Here is a 16779-nt window from a genome sequence, read left to right as displayed (position 1 = left end):
GAATTACAATTAGATTGTTGTCAAAAACTGGCATAAATTTAACAAGTTCTTAGTCATCGTACTGGTTAAACCCAAACAGAATGGGCCTGGGGTAATGACCGTACTGAAAGACCTTTGTATAAACCAGTGGTTCTCAAACTTTTTCGCCCAAGGCACACCTAACGTTAAGCCAAAATCTCAAGGCACGCCATATTCATATCAACACAAAATCAACTTTTTAAATAATATAACAGTCAAGGTGGCCAATAAGGGGGGGTAAAGGGGAGAGGTTTCTGGGGCCCAGCCAACTAGGGGTGGCAAAGAGGGTAAAAGGTGGCTGAAAGCTGGGAAAAACTGGTTAAAAGTGATGAAGAAAACATGGCAAAATTGGGCAAAAAGGGGCAAGACAAAGTCAAAAATGGGTAACAATTGGCACAAGGGGTCAAAAAATAGGTTAATAGTGGCAAAGACATGTTGAAAGTGTCAAAAAGGTGGCAAAAATTGATTTCAAGTGGCCAAAAACCATTAAATGTTGTAAAAAGATGGTTAAAAAAATGGTTAAAAGTGATTAAAAAATGGGCAAAATTGGGCAAAAAAGTGGCCAAACAAAGGCAAAGTGAGCGAAAATTGGCAAGTCAATGGCAAAAATGAGTTACAAAATATAAAAAGGTGGGAAAATAGGTAACAAGTGGCAGAAAAGTGGCGAAAAAGGTTAAAGCTGCTAAAAGGGGTTAAAAGTGATTAAAAAAATGGCAAAAAATGTCCATATAATAGCACAAGTAGGCAGAAACCGACAAAAAGGTTGCAAAAATGGGTTAAATGTGGTAAAAAGTTCCAAAAAGTTGCAAAAATGGGTCAAAAGTATTAAAAAAGGTTGCAAGATTGCAAAAAAACCTGTAGTTTAAGTTGTCAAAATAAGTGGCAAAATGGGTAGAAAAATTGGTTAACTTGGTTAAAATGAGCATGAATTAATAATTTCAAGACCAATTTCAACTCAATAGCTTGCCAAATGAGATAACTGTCAGCTAGGATGCTAGCACCAATGCTACTGATCCAACACACATACACTGATTTCATCAATAAATCACAACTGGGGTGGTCCCTTTCCGTGGGGTCTTTCAGGGGTCCAGCCAGATCTGTGGGCAGGCCTGGTTACAGTACTTGACGTAGAGGTGTAGTAATAACATAGTGTTCAAATTCCCATGGCACACTAGTGTGCCTTGTCACACCATTTGAGGACCACTGGTATAAATAATTTAATATGTGTGCTATGATGATTTTAGCCATGGAAATCTAACTTTGCTAACTTTAGAGCTGACAGAAAACTGAGATCTCTGGTTGGCTCAGACCCTGGTTGGGAACCAGCGCCACTTTCCCCTGTTGCAGCACGTTCAGACATTAAAAATAAGAATACAGAAATGATCAGTCTTGTTGCTAATAGTCTATTTGCTATTGTAGAGTCATAGAGGAGCCACAGACTTAATTTTCCTAATCGGCTAAAAACTCCCCATGGTAAGTTTAACAGGCAACAAATTTGGAGAACTCCAAACGTTGTGTTGAACCCATGGTGCTTACAGGTCGTCCGGGAAAACCAAACTCTCCTTTAGGTCCTGGTGGTCCAACTGGCCCCTGTAGAATATAAAAAAAAGGAATTACACCAACATGAAGCTCAACAGAGGAAATGAGCAGTAAGATTATAATAGGACCGCCAAATGTTTTTAGCATAAGTAAGACTTACGGGAATTCCAGCAGGTCCAGTGACACCAATATCACCCTGAAAGAAAAACATTCTGATTGATTTATACAATTCCAGTTAAAAGTTATGCAATGTTTAACAAAGGTCTTTTCAGTCCTCTCACACTTCACTGAGAAGAAAAACCCCCCCAACCCTCCTAATTAGCCTTCATTTTTAACCCATTCTGACTCTTCCTTTTAAATTTGCATTTTATATTTTTCAGTAAGTCTTTTATTATAAGAGCTGAATGACTTTGGAAAAATATATAACTGCAATTATTTTGGCTCAAATTACAAAACCAAAGGGAATGATCATTTTTATGTCATTCTTATTCTGATTATGATTAAAAAAAAAAATTAAAAAACAGAACAAAATCAGATTATTTTGAAAAATTACTCTTGATTGTGTGCATGATGTGTAGAGCATAACATTGCTCCTAGTGCTGCTGCAAAAAGTATTAAATTTATTTTAACTCTTTCCAGGTATGTGAAATATTGCACCTACTGCAGCTGGAACATATTGTGATTTAATCTTAATTTCAATGCTCAGCTTTTTTATCATTACACTTTTTCATTTTTTTTAAATGCATATTATCTTTGCATATATGGGAGCTTTTTAGTTATATTTCAGGTTTTTTAGTTTCCTAATAGGACTTTGGGTAAAGAGAAAAATCAGGGGGAAGAGATGGGAGGAACCTTAACTGGGTCATCATTCAGAGGGCCATAGACCCCATACATGGGGCACAACCAACTTTCTTGAAGATTTTTCCATCCAAGATAACAGGATACTTAATCAAAATCTCAAGAAATCAATCAAAAATTAACTCCTTGTCCAGCAAAAAAGAGTGAAATAAAGTACAGGGACAGCCTAAGACTTCTAGATATTATATTTTGATGTTTTTTAATTCTCAGGATCCAGTTTGTGACCAACTGAAAACAGCCCCACCCACCAGCTGAGAACCACTGCTTTAAAGAAATGGATGAAAAGCTGTATCCGTTTTAAACGCAGGGCAAAAATGAGCCTTCAGGGTACACTTACACCAAGCCTAGCTGCCCTCTTTCATGCCAGAACATGATAGCCCCCCTCCCCAGTCCCCGCTGGCCTATTCCCACATTTCCAAACAGGCCTGTGATCAGATATGTCCAGATATGGTTTTGTAACACTCAGTGACTGTTTAAAATGACTGTGAGAGGAAACGGTGTTCTTGTTGCGCATCCATGATTGTGCTTATTCACTCATTCACACCCAAAGTCAAGGAACAGAGCAGTCACACTTGTTAAATTAACTAGACTTGGGAGTCAAATGTGCTAGAGATTGTCATATGTGAGGGTGCCATGAGCCACTCATTGAGATTTATTTAAATCGATTTGCTGTGCGACACTGTTCTATGTGAATTGTTTTAGGTTGGGTTTTTATACATAAATCTGACTTGACTTGACAATAAAGATGCTACTCAGATCTTGTGCATGTTAAAGGAACAAATATGTGACAACAAATATAACCTTTGCTCCTTTGGGACCAGCCAGGCCTGTCATGGATCCATCTGCAGAGAGGATGAGTCCTGGCTCCCCCTTTTCACCCTGCAAACATATGCAACAGTTAGCTTGTAGGCAAAGAGCATGCATAGGAGCAATATTCACTTCTATGAGACTGAGTGCATAAGAAAAAAGTCACATAGCTCGATACAAAAGCACTGAATCAACATACTTTGGGTCCTCGAGGTCCTTGAATTCCAGGTAATCCATTGTCACCTATTTGGCCCTGCAAACAATGAGGAAATAAAGAATAACTCAATGGTTAAACACAGGCCTCAGTGAAGACAGCAATCAAATAAAAAACAACTCCTGTTCGGCTGTCATATCAGTGTTTGTGCACTCATTTGTATCTGTTAGTAACAGTAAACCTGACAGCTGAGAGCATTAACTGGAACACAGGAGTCTTCCTCTCTGCAACAATAGCCATCTAAACACACACATTTGGTCTGCATGATTGATGTTTGTTGGTTTATACTCACAGCAGCTCCCAGAGCTTCAAAAATCCCTGAGAGGTTGAAGGAACCATCTGTATCGTTGAGCAGAAGCTGGTAAAGAAATAGAAGGAAAGGGTTGTAATCAAACTCACTGAGCAAATAAACACTAGAGTAAGACAATAAGATGGAGATTAGGTGGGTTTCTTTGGTGCTTGAGTTCTTGTTGTTCAGAAAGTAAGCAGAAACTTTGACAAACACTATAAAAAGGACATAAAAATTCTTGTTTTAGAATTTTTGCATATATATTTGGGTATCTGAGGTATCAACTGACCCACAAAATGAGAAACTAGCCTGTCAAGCCCTCTGTTTCTGCTTCTTATTTTCCTGAAATGCGGAATCAGATTAAGCAGATTCAGGCCCCGTTCACACAGAGATGAATTCAGGAGTATACGCAAAAGTTTTTTGTTGTATCAGCGTTTCATCCACACGGAAACGGCGTTTTGGGGGACAGTAAACGATACTTATTGAAACGGGTCCCAGAGTGCACAAATCTGTGAACGACTACCGTTTCGTCTCCGTGTGGACGGCCAACCGCATCTTTCTTGAAACGATTACGTCACACATAGCGTATCTGTATTAAAACGCCATCCCGGGTCCAACCAAAACAACTATGGTGGATTACAGGGACGTGTCCATGCTGCAGAAGCTACTGAGCTTGTTATGGCTTTTACAGCGAAATCTGTTGCTCCTTTACCACCACTGCGAAACACACACACCGTATGTTCTTAAATCCAATGCAGAGAACAACCAGAAGGGAAACTAGAAGAAAGTTTGTGTCTGTTTTCTGTGATCTTCTTCCCTCGTTTGGTGCATTTCCGTGGTAGCAACACAGCACCACGTACAGGCTTGGCATTTGCACTACAGCGTTTTCAGTCATTTTCAGTAGATCCGTGCTTATGCCGATATTTCCTGAAACGATCCCGTCTTTACAGAAAACTTTTTCAAAACGAATCGGCAATATATCGTTTTCGTCTCAATGTGGACAAGGCCTCAGTGCCCACTGTGACGTCACATCAAATCATTATAATCCCCGCCCCTAACACGGTATCTCAGCCCACACTCATGCAAATGAAGTAGATCGATTGTATTATAAGAAGCACACACAAAACAAACTGTTCTAAGAAAGACTGTTTAAAGAGGATTAATAACCTCCTTTGCTGCTTGATCCTGGTATTTTAGTCATATATGACCAGAGCACTGCACAGATGTTTCATCTAGACCAGGGGTGTCAAACTCAATCACAGCAGGAGCTGGATTCTGAATTTAGGTCTAACCTGAGGGGCTAACAGAGTCAACATTTAACCATAAACTGTCAACCTCATTTTCACTAGTAATGACTTAGCTTAACCTTGCAAAGCTCCCGTCTGAACTGTTTGGGCCTGGTTAGAAAGTGACAGGACCAATCAGCATCAAGGGGCAGTACTTTCGGGCGCGGCGGAGTCGTGACGTAAGCAAGCAGCAACAAGAGGCCGGTGCAATTATGGCAGAAGACATTAGTGTGGATGCTGCTAAAGCGCCAGTTTTATCAGAACTTGATGACATTTCTTCGTTAAAAGAAGAACAAAGAACAGCAGTGAGTTCTTCAAAAACAACAAAAGTAATGTACTGACATGTCGCTATGGTTTGTGTTATGCAGTTCTATATGGAGTTTATTCCTTGGTAAATGCGCATTTGTTGCTTTTTGTTGCTCTGATTGGCCCGTAAAGACGTGACAGACAGATTCACCCTCCAATCATCCCCCCCCCCCCGAGTTTTTTGAAAGCCTCTGCCCTTTCCTAAACGCTGTCTATGAGAGGTTTTCCAGATGGATGTGTTTCACACGGCGTGTCAGGTTACATGATTTTGGGATTAAAGGCTCAAATTCTCAAATATGTCTACCTTAGTAGCTCAAAAGGTCAAAACACAAATGTAAACATTGAAATAATATTTTTAATTGCAAATATATGAGATAAAAATTCAAAATAATGAATTTTGAGTGTTCGGGTGCTACTTACGTCTTGCAAGTTGATGATTGGTCCTGGTGGTCCAGGCGGTCCTGGAGGGCCTGGTAGACCATGACCATCTCGTCCTGCCTCTCCCTGAAAAACAGTTCATTTTATCTTCCAACAACAAGGGGCAGTAAGGTCAAGTTTGGTCTATTTTTTATAATTCTATGTGCATATGTTTGAGTTTCTTTGTCAAATATGTGCTTCTAGCTGGTTTTACCTTCAGTCCTGGATCACCTTTGCTGCCCTTTGGTCCCTATAGAAGAGCAAGGGTTAAACATGTTAAATATTCAGCCTGAAGGAGCAGCTTTTGGTGCTTTGGTCTTTATTCTGTCCATATTACATGTTTTTTATTGCTTATCTTTGCCTCCATTGACTGACCTCTGCACCTTTCTGTCCCTCCAGTCCAGGAAACCCTGGTCGTCCTATGATGCCATCCTCCCCCTGCAGATGCAGAAAGGGGAAAAAAAAATCCATTATTAGAAAACGATCACCTGTGCCCTTCATTCACCGGAGGCAAAGTGCAGCATCAAAAGCCTCTTATACTCTAATCTTCAGCTGTTTATTCAGATATCAGACTTGGAGACTTTTAAGAGGCTTTTCTGATTCATGCTGAATAGAAAAATAAGAAGCATCACACAGCACTCACCTTTTGCCCTGGCACTCCAGGTAATCCATCTCTACCATCTTTACCCTGTGAGAGGCAAGGAAGGAAAATAAGATCTTTAAAAAATGATAGCTCATGAATTTTAAAATGTTGCAGGCAAGTAGGTTTTAGAGATGTTTAATAGATAGGTCATGAAGTTTGAGCTGATGTTTGACCATCACACAGTGGTCAGCTTTTGCAGCGATCGAGGCATCTTAGAGTCCTCATATGGGAGCTAAAGTCACTCTATCTGGCAATAAGACAGCAGAGTGCAAACATGCATTTCTCACCGGTGGTCCTTTCAGTCCAGGGATTCCAGGAGGACCCTGTGGAAAAAAACACAAGAAACAGAATTTGAAGTGACAAGAATAACATTGATCAATTATAATAAAAAGAAAATAAAAACAAAGTAGTCTGATTTTCATACTAATTCATGTAGATCAGGGGTGTCAAACTCAAGGCCCGGGGGCCCCATCTGGCCCGTGGAACAGTTATACTTGGTCCACCAGATCATATCATATTATACTGGCCCACCAGTATGAGGTCTGTAGATTTCCACCAGTATAACAATGTAAACCTAACCTTAATGATTTAAAATATCCTTATTAAGTCATAAGAATTAAAAAAAGGGAAGAGTTGAAATAATTTGATAAAAAGTCAGGAATGTGGCAAAAGAAATTAATGCTTTATTTTGTATTTTCAAATTTGCATCTCACAATTATGACTTAAAGTTATGGTTTTGAGTTTTTATATATTATTTTGACCTTTTCAAATCATAATTTTGACTTTTATCTCATATTTTGACAATTTAAACTCCTAACTTTGGATTTTAATCGCAAATAATAACATTTTCTATCTAAAATCTTACATTTTTGGCTCATCTTTGGACCTTTATAACTGAATATTTTTAATTTTATCTCACATTTTGACATTGAAAACTCATGATATAGAATTTTATCTTTTATTTTGACCTTTAAAACTATTGATTATGAATATTATCTCATATTTTCACCTTCTAAACTTTTCATTTAGAATTTTTTTTCTCATATCTTGACATTTTCAACTCCTAAATATAACTTTCAATCCCAAATATTGACGTTTCAATTCGAAGTTTTAAATTTTTCATCTCATATTTTGACCTTTTAAACTCACGATTTTGATTTTTTTTAGCACTTTAACTATTGAAGATCATGATTTTAACTTTTGATTATTTTATTTTTTCAATCTGAAAATGATTTATCATCAATGGATCATCAATGTTAAGTTTTTTTTTCCTTATAATTTGTTACGGTGAAGATGAGGTTGACCGTTTATGGGAAATTTAGGCCCTCAGGTTAGACCCAAATCCAGAATTCGGCCCCTGCTGTGATTGGGTTTGACATCCCTGATGTAGATGTACCTGTGGACCACTAGAGGGCACAGCTCCTAAACCACTCAGCAGCCCAGATCCTTCCAAGTCCTGAAAGATTGACAAAAATTATTTATAATTTATCAAACTTCATTAAAAAATATGAGCACATTAAAACTTATCTGATGTGACTTTACATACAAACATTTTCTGCTTCCTAAAAACAATCAAACTGCTTTTGTTTGTTTTCTGAATTGTAATCATGAAGGAAAGTGCACCTCAAAGTCAAAGGTGTAGCCTTTTCCAGGTGGGCCTGGAGGCCCTGGAGGGCCAGGTAGACCTCTGGGACCAGGCGACCCTTCTGGACCATCAGAGCCGGGTAGGCCTGGAAACCCTGGAGGGCCTTGATCTCCCTGAAAGATGTCAAATCATAATCAGAAACCATCTACAACAAACAAGGAAGACATTAAAATAATCAAACATGCAGGAGTGGGAGGAAAAGATTTAAGATGTTACCTTCGGTCCTGGCTGCCCGTTCACACCAGGTTCACCCTGTGAATCAGATTTTAAATCAGTAGTGTGATTATACTTTCTGCTTTGTGTGAAAACCAGAGCATCTATTACAGCACAGACTTGCTTACATTTAATCCCTTCAGCTTTATTATCCCATGGAGGTCACCTCATTAACAGCGTGGCTCTCTTGTTAGCTAGTTATTTAGTTTGTCTGTAATTGTTTTGCTAACAGAGCACTGAGAGGCCTGCTCAGGGGAAATAAGACTGAGCTCATACAAAAAGCACACAAAGCTGGGGGCTGATCCTGCTGCACTCACTTATAAGAAAACACATTTTCAGATTCAATACCTGCAACAGAAATTCAATATTTCCTAATTAAACTACACTTTTTGTTAAAGGAGCGATTTGATACTGCAGTATTTTTCTGTCTTTACTGAGAATAAATCTGGATTAAGGTAAATTAGCCTTACCTTGTCTCCTTTCTCCCCAGCAGGCCCCGGATCTCCATCTCTTCCATCAACTCCCTGAAACGGAGGTGAAACATTGAAGATGCAGAGATCTTTTTCATGCAACACCAGTAGGAAATGAATTTATTCTATTACACAGTTAGCATTAAACCAAAGGCAAATGCAGATGCACCCTATCAGAAGATGAGCCAAACTCATCGTTTTAGTACAAAATAGCCTACTGTAAGCATATTAATCAATAACTCTATCCATTTATCAGCATGTTAGTAAAAGCATCAGACAGTTTAACCATAAAAGACACATTTCCCCCAACAGATACTGCAGCTGACCATGTTCTGAAGCTCTTAAAGTTCTATAAAACACTGTCAGGATATGACTTTAAGAACCTTTTCTATATAAAATGTGCCCTTATTTACTCAGATACTACTCAGGTCCTAAATAAAAATGCAAAAACCACACACAATATTTCTAATAAATCCTGTGATACAAGAAAAGGTAAGAAAGCAGTGGAGGAACATGGACTTTCAAAACAAAGCTGGGGGAAATACTGCCTTTTTGGCCCCTTGGATCTGCTGGGGCCAGCCATTAATACCTGGCCAGACCCTGAACCAGAACCAGACATTGAACCAGACCCAGAGCCAATAAACCACTCCTCAATCACCTGTAAACAGAAGTTAGGGCAGACATGTAGGCGTGCTAGGAATATAATCATGGCTCTCTTTAAGTCAACTGTATTCAAAAGGCAGGTGTTTTACCTGGAAGCTTAATGTTTTGATAAAGATTCACTGCTGCATTCTAGGTTTGCAAATCATCTCTGACAGGAAACTCAGATCAATTGTAATGACCTTTACTCTCCTGAATACGCTGAGGAAAAAGTGCATGGTGAAACCAGAAGGGACATCAGGCCGTCTTAGGTAGATTAACATTTAGGCTATAACAAATTCAAGCTAACATTTGCATATTCTGTCTAAAATATTACACTCCAGCTAAGATAATATAAATGTTTTCTATCCACCTTATTCCTAGCCCCCATGAAAGGCTACCTTGTGGATTCTTGGTGTGACTTCTGGAGCCTTTTGTCACTAAAGTAAGTGATAAAACAGATTCAGAGATTAAAATGAATGTCAGTTATCCTTTAAACAGTATAATGTATTATTCCTCTGCCCTCTTCTATCAAGGACAATATGAAGAAATGGTCTCAGATAACGTACACATTATATTTAGCTTTATTAGCTGTGAAACAGTGCAGGTTAGTCATGTTTTGTTGAATAAGGTGGGGCTGACCCTAAGGAGAGCGAGCCCAGTCAGAGCCTTAACATCTCACATCACCTGAGGTTTTTTCTGTTTAGTTTTAATTTTACACGCTAGCTTGTGGCATATGTTGTAGAAAATGCCCAGCGTAACTATCAATTTCAAAACAAGCTTGGTTAGAGTTTGACATGCATACTTCAAAAAAATACTTAGATAACAAAGGTTAAAAACATTATAACAAATAATAAAAAAATACATTAAAAGATGTTAAAAAAAAGATAAAATGAATGAATGAAAACAAGTAAATAAATTAACAAGGATATAAATAAACTGACAAATAATAACTGATGAATTTAAAATAAAGGACTAAAATGATAAAAAAAATAATTTAATCATATTATGTAAAAAATAAATAAATATAAAATGAAGAAAAGAAAATAAATATATAAAAATAATCAAAATTGAAATAGATAAAACAATAATAAATAAATAGATAAATAAAATCTGAAAATGAATAATACAATAATGAAAATGAGAAATAAAGAATAAAATGGTTACAAAATAAATATTAAACAACAAAAAAGTAAAAAATTATATTAAATTAGAAAATAATGAAAATAATAAATAAATAATTATAAAATTAAATAAAAATAAACACACAAATAAATACAAACTGAAATAAAAACAAAACAAAAAAATTAGAAATAAAAATAAGTAAACAAACAATAAATAAAGTTTGAAGTTAAAGTTGGAAATAAATCAAAGTAATGCAAATAATTAAGAATAAATGTATAAGGATAAAATAAAATTTATGAATGTGAATGAATAAAGATTAAATGAATAATCAAAAGTAAAAAAAATTAGAAAGATAAATATACAGAAAATGTGAAACAAAAAGGACTTAAAGACTACTTATATTTAGAAGAATATTATCTTACATTTTGAATTGTGGTCATTCTAAAATTCATCTCAAGTTGCATCCATGATCATATCCACAGTAGAGGCCCAGGGAATAAGGTAGATAAAATTTATTTTACTAACTAACATTAGAGAGTTACTTGGCAATTAAACTGTTAGCTTATGGGTTCTTTCCTTGGCTAGCTAACTTATATTAGCTAACTCTATCCTTTGTTTGCTAATGTTATGATAGGAAATTTATAGTTTGTTGGTAACATAAGCTTGAGTTACTGAACAGCCAATTATTCTCTGCAGGCTAACTCAACCCTTCACTAAAAAAGATCATCTCTAGCTAGCTAACATTAGCTTGGCTATTATTTAGTTGGACTAAATTGGATTTTTACATTCATATTCTGTCTTAAATTAATGACCAGTTAAGAAACGCTGAAATGGTAACAGGTCAAATATTATATTTGTAAACCTGTAACACAGCAGACGTAACGTACTTAAGGAACTTCGAGGAATCGGAGATGTGTCAAGTTTCAGAGTAGGGATGTTAAATTGTTTACTAGTGACAGATGAGAAGAAGGTGAAACATCAAACTTACCGGCAGTCCAGGTTCACCTTTCTCTCCATCCTTCCCGTCTTTCCCAGGAGCCCCAGGTGGTCCAGGAAAGATATCCTCAGATGGGGTTCCTGGGGGCCCTGGCTGTCCTGGAGGGCCTGGAGGTCCTGGGGGCCCCTGATGAAACAAGGTAACATCTCAGTCAGAGGGCAGGCTGGCTGCTTGTTGAGCTTGTGGTCCAATGTGAGGATAAACTTTCACAATGCATCACCTAAACAAAATGCTCCATACAGTACACAGGGCGACCAGAGGTAATGTGAGATCCTTCAGATGTTAGTCAGAATAAACAATATGTCAATCCTAAACCTCCAGTGACAAAATAATGATAACATAAACGGTTCTACTCTGAACAAACTTCAACGCTATGCTTCATATTTCACCCCAGAAAGAGAGAGAGAGAGAACACTTACCCTTATGAGTTCTGCATCACTGTCGAAGTCTTCAAATCCTGATCCCTCCTAAACACACACACATGACAAGTGTGTTATTCTGGATTGATTTGTTCTTTTACATTTATAAATAACTGAACTAAAGCATTAAGAGAAACTGCAGCATTTAGTATAAAGGAAAGAACATTTAAGAAACATGAGAAATTTTTGCTTCTATTTGGCCAAAAATCCAAGGAAACCCACCAGGAACCTTGAAGACTTGCTAGGTTGCCCTGGAGGTCCAGGAGGACCTGGAAGACCTGGTAGTCCCACACCAGGATCACCCTAAGGACAAGTGTTTTTTATGAAATATGGCTTCCTTACAAGTTAAACAACAGACACATCTGTGTAAATCCTAGATTATCCTGGCGATAAGTGACTTGATATCAAAGCAAAGGATTGTTTACCTTGTCTCCCTTAGGACCAGGCTCTCCTTGTAATCCTGGAAATCCTGGAATCCCGGATGGCCCCTTGAAAAGTGAAGTTACAGCTTTGTTCACTGGTACATCAGAGAAAGCAGTTTAAATGTAGTTCACTGATATTTATCCAAAGCTAGATAGTAAAAGCAGGAATGAGGCCAAACCAGAGCTTTGTCCAAAGCCAGATCTTTGACCTCAGTGATGTTAACATGCTGGTCAGTGATTAATATAATCTATGCTTAAGTGTAGTTTTATAGATCAGGATGTGGGTTCTTTCCTGCTTCAGTTTTCCCCTGAGAGACTGAAGAGCGACCTTCACATGAACACGACTATAAATCTACCAGACTGCAAATACTTTACTTACAGCATCGCCAGTTTCTCCTTTGCTTCCCTGGAGAGGAGACAAAAATAGCAAAACAATCCATCATTGTATCATCTGAGCTGAAGGACTGACCCAAACAACACTCTGTGCTCTGAATAGCTCTGTCGAGGTCTGTGTCAGTAAAAAGCAGATCATTTAAATATTAACGTGATAATTCTTACCGGCTGTCCGTCTTTCCCAGGAAGTCCAGGTTTGCCTGGAGGTCCCTCTGGTCCTTGTGGACCCCGGGGTCCTGGCTCCCATCCCTCACCATCTCGTGAGGCTGGCCCTGGAGGGCCAGGAGGTCCTGGTGGACCAGCTGAGCCTGGCTCACCTCGCTCCCCTTTCTGTCCTGGAGACACCTGTAGAGACTGGAGGTTCAAGACTGAGTTATTGATTTTCACTCATTTAATGTAGTTTGATTCAGAGAAATTAAGAAATCGAGTATTCTAGCTTACATATGTTTGATAAAATGGCCCGTGCTCTGTGATTTTGTTTTGTTCAGTTGCATGAAAAGCAAAGAATTCGAAAAAAAAAGTAATTTGGTGAGCAAAGAAAACTGTGGATTTATGGTGTTTAAAAATGCTGAGCCTATATTATAAAATAAGTAAAAAATATGAATGGGGCTCAGTTATTGTGTTATCTCTTTAGACTGTTTATATTTCATATATAGACATACATATACTGTATGTATTTATTTTGTTCATATTTTTTTGTATACATTTTATATAATTGTTGGACATATTTATTTTGTAGAATTTATATATAAACAAAACTTACATTTATCAAGTTGTATACTTCTCTGTTTATCTTATAATATTCTATATTTTAATTATTTTTAAAATTTTATTATTATTGATTTCTTATATTTTATAAACTTTTTTGTTACCTATTCAAATATTTCATTATTTGAATATTTATTATTTTATTTTATATGTATATTTATACAACTATTTATCTGTATGTATTAATTTGGTTGTTTTAAATACTTATTTGAATATATTCATTTGTATATTATGTACACAATATAACTATATTTGTATATCCTTAATTCATATATATTTATCCTACTCTTCAACATTTTTTATTTGTTTCAATTATTACATGTATTTTATATTTGTATTTTTATTTGTTTATTTTATTATTAGTATATTATTTATTTGTATATGCCACTATATGATTGGTATGAATGAATTCACATGTATTTAACCTGAATTTGCTAAATTTATTCGTTATATATTTATATTCCTTTATATATATACTGCACATATTTATTGAGTAAACATTTATTGCATATATAATTCACTGTATATTTCTTTACAAAATATTATTTATCTATTTAGAAATCATTCTTAATCGTGATTTTTGTGACTGACTACTGACCCTTGCTTCTGCTTTTTCCTTTGTGTTGTAATGCTGCTGCTCTAAGGGCCTCGACTTTCCCCCCTGGGGACAAATAAGTTTCTTTGATTGGATTGAATTAGCTTTTGTAGTTGTGAGACACTTATGCGGCATGATTTTGTCTCAAACGTGTTCACTATGAAATGAAGTCTTGCTTTTAATTCTTCCCTTCAGATTTTGAAAAAAATATGTTATTTACATTTAAAAAAAAAATCAATAGCAATACTTAAAATGTAAATCATTAATTGTATTTCACTTCAATATAACTAAAGTCGTGTATTAAATCAGTACTTACAGTGTCAGGGATGGAGGCTGTAGGATCTGTCTGAAGTGATTTCACTGGAACAAACACAAAAGGAGTCACATGAGTATGATATTGGCTTCATTTTTCAGTAAAAGAGGAAAAAAACATACCCTTTTCTTTAAAATGTGAAAAGTAATAGAATAGTTACTTTAAACCATCAGTTAGGAGAAGTTTAATGACAAAAAAGGGGAAAGAGACATCTGTTAGTAAAGTACAACATCTAAAGTAGTCGTATCAGCACCATCTGCTGGTCAAATCTGGGAACTACACCACAGGAGAAGTAGTTGTGGTTATGTATGACAGCATCACTTCTACAACCATGCACATGTTAATTTAGAAAAAGTGGGCCTGTGTGTTATGAAGGAATCAGATATTTAAGCCCTGAAATTGGACATTCTCTGCCACATTTTCTCCTATCTTTATTTCCCTTTTAGGCTAACTAGCAGTTAAGTAGACATCTCCTTACACCAAACTATATAAAAATAAAATTCCGTGACATAGAATTTAAGACTTAGTTTATTTTTTACCTGTCACTGTTGTTGTTTCTGCCTCCTCTCCTGAAGTCTCGTCAATGTCTTCATCGTCAGAAGGTGACATCTCGGTGGGTGGGGCTCGGACTGGGGTGCTATAGGTGGGGTCCAGCACAGGGAGGGGCTGAAACATTGACAAAATCATAGTCACTTCACACAAAAAAATGCAAAGAGGAGAATAATGACTATTTTCTTACTGTGTTGCTGATAGACCACATTAGAAAACATTCTTAGATAGTGGAAAATATGCAGGCATATTTCTAGGGCTAGCATGTGATTAGTAAGCTTACTATCCTTAAATGCTTGTCTATATTTTAGATCCTGGCTTGCATCAACAGCTCTTTCTCCCGAGACTGATCATAACCATTAAAAGAGCCAAGTGAATGTCTGCCACAGATGGCAGGAAATGTTTTCTCTCAGAGCAGATCCAAGTACAGAGACAGAAACATTCCTCACATTACACCTCGCTGAATCACTCCGCTGCAGAGCATCAACATAACTCTACATTATTTTTACAAGATTATCTGGGCTGATAAAACAGCTAGACCTCATGTCCTGCTGCTCTGTTAATAAATGATCCATGAAACGATCAGCAATTAAACTCCAATGCTTCTGCTGTCATATGAATTGCTCAGTATTGAACTACACAAACTCTATGGATTTGCAGAAACTTGTTGAGTGGAAACTTGACACTCTGCAGCCTCCACCGGTTGCATGCTCGCCCCCTTCAGGCACCAATCATATCTAATCAATTAACATCAGCCAATGAAATGATTTAATAATATTTCCACTCCTGCCTTTCATCTATTGTCCTCATTTTTACAGAGAGCACTGAACTGGCATGGAGCCGCCCATATCGCCATGTTCCAGTCTCCAGCAGGCCTGTGAGGATAAGAATTGTTGTCTTTGGACCCGGTCCAGCCCAGCTGAATGTGAGCAGAGGACCGAGGGATAAAGTGTGTGAGTCAGAGCGTATATGCACACCATGGTATACTCTCTCTCCTCCACAATCTTCTTTACTTCATCTCGTCCCTCCATGTCTTCATAATCACCGTCACCGCTTCCATATCCAGACGCCTGGAGTCAAAAAAAGAGACAAACGGAGTCAGAAGATAAACAGAGACAGAGATGATTAAAAGCTCCCTTTAAGCTGCACAATTAGAACGCAAAATAAGAAGAGATGCCAAAAATGCTGCTACGCCCATTTAATAAAAGAAAAATCGGGTACAAAGTGTTTGTTTTCCACTCTTACTGCCTTGACACTGATTATACTGTTTGTTTGTAGCTCCACTTCTACTTTGAAAACACTCTTGATGTCGATGTTAATTTATGCTTCCAATCAATGCTCAAAGCAGAGTAAAAGAGGATTTGTAGATAAAAATATCTTCTAGCATTTTCAAATATTGCATTTTTGATCATTTCGGCAAGCAAAATTTATCCTTGCAGAGATATAATCCCAGATTTAGCAGATTTAGCAGATTTAGCATGATTAGCATCACCAATAGAGCTGCTGTGCCTTATTTAGAATGATTGCCTTTAAAACACCGCTGTCTGAATTTTAAAACGGTAATGAATTATAACCAGTAAGCCTAAGACAATTTTTGTTAGGAGGTATCAAAACTATTTTTTCTAAACTACAGAAATCTGAATAAAGATGTTTGGAGGTGTACTTTCAGGTGTAGGATGCCCTGAAATATGCAACCTTTAGCCCCTAATGTTTGATGTACTTGTTCATAAAAGTCTTATTTTACAGGTTTAAGAGGCAGTTCAGTGGCTTGTGTCAGTATTTTCAATAGATATTCTCCCTCCTTTAGTGTCTAATTCAAAGCCCTACTAGAACATCCATTCATTTTCCTTAGGC

At 37.0% G+C, this 16779-nt stretch overlaps 1 protein-coding gene across 1 annotated transcript in view; it reads right to left on the bottom strand.

The window, feature by feature from the left end:
* LOC121527220 (collagen alpha-1(XVIII) chain-like) overlaps nt 1-16779 on the bottom strand; it is a 111069-nt gene that overhangs the window by 10627 nt on the left and 83663 nt on the right. Inside the window, exons 6-28 of the mRNA XM_041814073.1 lie at nt 15903-15995; nt 14916-15042; nt 14380-14423; nt 12866-13054; nt 12687-12713; nt 12311-12373; nt 12108-12188; nt 11886-11933; nt 11458-11592; nt 8706-8759; nt 8239-8274; nt 8001-8135; nt 7774-7833; nt 6665-6700; nt 6378-6422; nt 6110-6172; nt 5949-5984; nt 5738-5821; nt 3729-3794; nt 3422-3475; nt 3217-3294; nt 1718-1753; nt 1555-1608 (exon numbers count right to left, since the gene is read on the bottom strand). Coding sequence (XP_041670007.1) covers nt 1555-1608; nt 1718-1753; nt 3217-3294; nt 3422-3475; nt 3729-3794; nt 5738-5821; nt 5949-5984; nt 6110-6172; nt 6378-6422; nt 6665-6700; nt 7774-7833; nt 8001-8135; nt 8239-8274; nt 8706-8759; nt 11458-11592; nt 11886-11933; nt 12108-12188; nt 12311-12373; nt 12687-12713; nt 12866-13054; nt 14380-14423; nt 14916-15042; nt 15903-15995 — 1644 coding nt within the window. The remainder of the gene's footprint in view (nt 1-1554; nt 1609-1717; nt 1754-3216; nt 3295-3421; nt 3476-3728; nt 3795-5737; nt 5822-5948; nt 5985-6109; nt 6173-6377; nt 6423-6664; nt 6701-7773; nt 7834-8000; nt 8136-8238; nt 8275-8705; nt 8760-11457; nt 11593-11885; nt 11934-12107; nt 12189-12310; nt 12374-12686; nt 12714-12865; nt 13055-14379; nt 14424-14915; nt 15043-15902; nt 15996-16779) is intronic.

Source organism: Cheilinus undulatus, linkage group 19, assembly GCF_018320785.1.
Source record: "Cheilinus undulatus linkage group 19, ASM1832078v1, whole genome shotgun sequence".
Taxonomy (NCBI): Eukaryota; Metazoa; Chordata; class Actinopteri; order Labriformes; family Labridae; genus Cheilinus; species Cheilinus undulatus.
This window is presented reverse-complemented; position numbering and strand designations above follow the sequence as displayed.